The sequence below is a fragment of the Anneissia japonica genome, unplaced genomic scaffold (assembly GCF_011630105.1).
Source record: "Anneissia japonica isolate Jap-2015-1 unplaced genomic scaffold, ASM1163010v1 scaffold287961_len116307_cov110, whole genome shotgun sequence".
In the NCBI taxonomy this organism is placed as follows: domain Eukaryota; kingdom Metazoa; phylum Echinodermata; class Crinoidea; order Comatulida; family Comatulidae; genus Anneissia; species Anneissia japonica.
Genome location: NW_022691994.1, coordinates 62,179 through 66,400, shown reverse-complemented (window position 1 = coordinate 66,400; position 4,222 = coordinate 62,179). Strand labels below are relative to the sequence as shown.

Below are 4,222 nucleotides of genomic sequence, written 5' to 3'. Positions count from 1 at the left end.
TCATAATATATATATATATATATATATATATATATATATATATACACACACCTACATACACACATACACATACACACACATATATATATATATATATATATATATATATATATATACATACACACGCAAACACCCACACACACACAGCCACACACACACACACACACACATATATATATAATATTATATATAGGTATGTATACAATATTTTATATTTAACTTATGCACATTTTTTAGTGGGATTATTAACAGAAATTTTAAATATATCTAATAATTATATGAGTATTATATTCTACTGTTACTGTAATTATTACAACATTTATATATAATTATATTATTATTATTATTATTATTATTATTATTATTATTATTATTATTATTATTATTATTATTATTATTATTATTAATGTTAGTGTTTTAAGCTCATCTTCCAATCTATAAATTTTTGTTCAGACACCAATGTGTCTCTGATTTTAATAATTGATTACAACACATTCCCTTATTCTCAGTTTCAGGAAATGCAACATGCAAGAATGAAACTATTTGTGGCCCTGGAATATGTTACGTTTTAGATGGAAATTACATGTGTTCGTGTAACAACGGTTTTGCCTTTGTCAATAATACATGTATAGGTAGGTAAATACGTATAGCTTTAAATTTGGAAGTAAATTTATGTATGCTATGTACTATGAATGTAAGAAAATGTAACGTTAGGCCTCATTTTAGTTTTCTCAATAATAACAGTGACTACAGTACAGACAACTAGTATTATCTAAGGCAATCAATAAATTATGCAAAATATCATTGATGGCCTGATTATTGCGTTTGCTAATTTATTGAAACCGTTGGAGTAAGTGTGTATGGATTGGTACAGGGAACACTTGGAGTTTAATTTTCTTATTTGAGTGCACTCTAATTAGCTGTGTCTTGGAGACCATTTATTGGGTTATGCGGGTCATTAGTACCTCATTGGAGTAACTCTCATACCCCGTGACACATATTTCGATTATGGTTGGGGTATACAGGTTTTTAGGGCCTTCGTTGAATAACGTCCCTAACTCCGAGATGCATTGTTCGATTAGGGTTGTGGTATGTGTGTCATTAGGACCTTAGTGCAGTAACTCCCCTACCCTGTGATGCATAGTTTCATTAGGATTGCAGTGTACAGGTCATTTGGACCTTAGTGGGGTAACGTCCCTATCCTGTGATGCATATTTACAATTGTATTGCTTTGTTTTGTTTGTGTTTGCACGGATATTGGCCTTTGATGGCACTTGTATCAAATAACGGAAATTGAAATTAGCCGTGGTGTCCATTTAGACACCTTCAGTTTAAATTTTTTTCTACTTATTCAGTTTAAAAAAAAAAACAGTTTTAGCTCTGGATTTCATTTAGCCGTGGTCTCCATTTATTCACCACGGTCCGTTTAAACGTCTGTTGGAGACCAAACCCATAGACCACATCATTTTATCAGGTACCAAAATTTGAACTGTATTATAGTAAAATTACGCACTGAAACACACGCAGCCCAAAGTAGACACTTGATTTATATTTATAGACACTTATCAATTATGTACTTTCTTAGAGATTGTTATGGTATAATTACTAATAACCTGATTTTAATGGATTTTGCTATTTCTCAGATATCAACGAATGCGATGGGAATAATTCATGCGAAATGGAATGTATAAATACGTTCGGTGGCTACAATTGCAGTTGTTCAAAAGGCTATAAGCTTGACGCCAATTTTAGAAATTGCACTGGTATGTTCATAAATTGAAAAATCATTTATACTATTACAAACTGTTAGTAGGTGATTGAAGCAAATGGTGGCGCCAATATTTTCCAAAACGTAGGCTATATATCAACAGAGGCTCTGACGATTTCGAAGATGAAGGAACCAGAGGCAAAAACCTTATTATAATTATTTTAAATGATAAAATATTATTATTATTATTATTAATATTATTATTATTATTATTATTATTATTATTATTATTATTATTATTATTATTATTATTATTATTATTATTATTATTATACTATAATGCTATTATTGTGATTTTTTCAGATATTAATGAATGTCTATCTGACGATACAAATAATTGTTCAGGAGATGCAAATTGTGTTAACATTGATGGCGGATTTAACTGCTCATGTTCGATAGGATACAACGGGACTGGTTACGTATGTGAAGGTAAGAGATTATAAAGTCACATCTTAAAATACATCACAGTAAGTGTAACCTAATATATTTTATTAATATAATCATTTTAGGAGCTTAATTAACTTTATAAAATAAAAATAACAATGACTTATAATTGTGTAAAATAGAGACAGGTAAGACATCTGACTAAACAAATCCTGTTTTTTTGCATGTATGTTGGGCTTCGGATAATGCTCTACTTCAAAAAATTTAAGTAAACTTTGTCTATACTGACAGATTTGACAGATTATAATTTTGATAATTTATACCAGTCTTATTTTTTCGTTTAGACATCAACGAATGTGCCAATCAGCCGTGTTCTAATAACAGTAAATGCAACAATACAATTGGATCCTACACTTGTCGATGCGTTGACGGATATATACTAAATGAAGGGGAATGCGAAGGTATACTAAATCCTGGCATCATAGTACGGCAGTCGGCCAACAAATCTATATTCCTTCCGTGTGAGCACTTGGCGTCGCGATGCTGTCTGCTGATTGGTGAAGGCAGGCTGAGCAGATGGTGTTTGAAAACGTCAAACTTGTATCAGTTGGGTGATAACAATATTGGCGCAGTGTGTGATGGGCTTTAAGTTACACTATGTTTTTCTAGGCCTACCATTTTGTACAGTGTTATTTTGCTAATATTCGAACATAGTAAAACTAACATTCCTAAGAGTTTATGCTAGAAGTAATTACATTGTTGTTAATGCATAATAAATATTATTATAAACAATAATATAACAATGCCTATCAGTACATAGGTCTATGTTTAAAATCGTTTTGAGCTGTATGTTTTCTGTATCAATAATATTAATTTTTAATTCAAACTTGTAAATAACCTTGTGAGGTGCCACTGTTCATAATGTTGAATACAAGAATCGATGCAACAGCTCAGCTGTCTAAATCTGTATAGTTTTGAAACCCAAACTATTTGTGGTGTCGCCAATATATTTAATTCCAGAAAATATGATTCGTCACAACAATCAATACGTAAATACCAATATGCCTAGTTTTTATAATTATTTTTTAAAGATTTCAACGAATGTGTTTCGGCCGAAAGATGCGATAGTAACGAACTTTGCAAAAATTTTCCCGGAGGCTTTGAATGTGAATGCAAGGCTGGGTATACAATAAATGGAACAGAATGTGAAGGTAACACCAAAGAGTATAGAATTGTAAGAAATCCAACTGCTTTGATTTTGTATGCACACAGTAAAACGTTAATTAAGTACTACCACGAAATAGGGGCACCCTATTAGAGTTCGAATAGGGTTTTAAAACTCGACACAGCACTTTTACGGAACGAAAGCCTTTTCTTTCTTTTGAATGACGCCCTCTAATTCAGGGGCGGATATCAAGAATTTTTTAAATGGGGGAGGGGCACAACATATTGAGAATAGATAACTGAGAGCGCTAATTTCAATATATGCCTTGAAAATGTTAAAATTTAGTGGCAAAACGGGGGGGGGGAGGGGCAGTTCCCCCGTGCCCCCTTGTTTGTGGTACTACTTTCTGAGATATGATTGCGGTCCAATGAAACCACTAGAGTTGGACGTCCTGCAGTTCTCTATTCTTTGGAAACATTGTGTGAGTGATGTTGATAATACAAAATGTGTGTTCTTAATGTAATTGTGTCTATAAGTATGAAAGGTGGGGAGGTGAAACAATGTGTGCAGGCTTAGTAGGAGATGAGCAAAAGTAGTGTGAGCGATAATAGTGAGAGTGGTGAGTGGGTGCCTTTTCACGATAGAGGAGTGGTGTGAATTTGTTAGAATGATATGCATTTTTTAAATAATTACATTAAAGAATTTAAAATAAATTATAGGTTCAAAAAAAAAATCTTAATCAGAGGTAACCCTTGAAAGTTGGAAGGCTGTCGGGTACTCCTGTTGGTGATGGTGGTCCACCGGGAACAATTCCCTGCTCTTTTCCAAAGAGTTTACTGCGTAACATGCACAATAGGCAAAAAAAAAAAAAAAAAAAAAAAAAAAAAAAAAAAAAAAAAAAAAAA

At 32.3% G+C, this 4,222-nt stretch overlaps 1 protein-coding gene across 1 annotated transcript in view; it reads left to right on the top strand.

Moving 5' to 3' along the window:
• The first annotated feature begins 514 nt into the window (after positions 1 to 514).
• Positions 515 to 4,222, top strand: part of LOC117100153 (fibrillin-1-like) — a 4,155-nt gene continuing 447 nt past the window's right edge. The window contains exons 1-5 of the mRNA XM_033239726.1: positions 515 to 632; positions 1,644 to 1,763; positions 2,072 to 2,197; positions 2,497 to 2,613; positions 3,244 to 3,363. Of these exons, the coding sequence (XP_033095617.1) occupies positions 584 to 632; positions 1,644 to 1,763; positions 2,072 to 2,197; positions 2,497 to 2,613; positions 3,244 to 3,363 (532 nt within the window). The 5' untranslated portion in view covers positions 515 to 583. The remainder of the gene's footprint in view (positions 633 to 1,643; positions 1,764 to 2,071; positions 2,198 to 2,496; positions 2,614 to 3,243; positions 3,364 to 4,222) is intronic.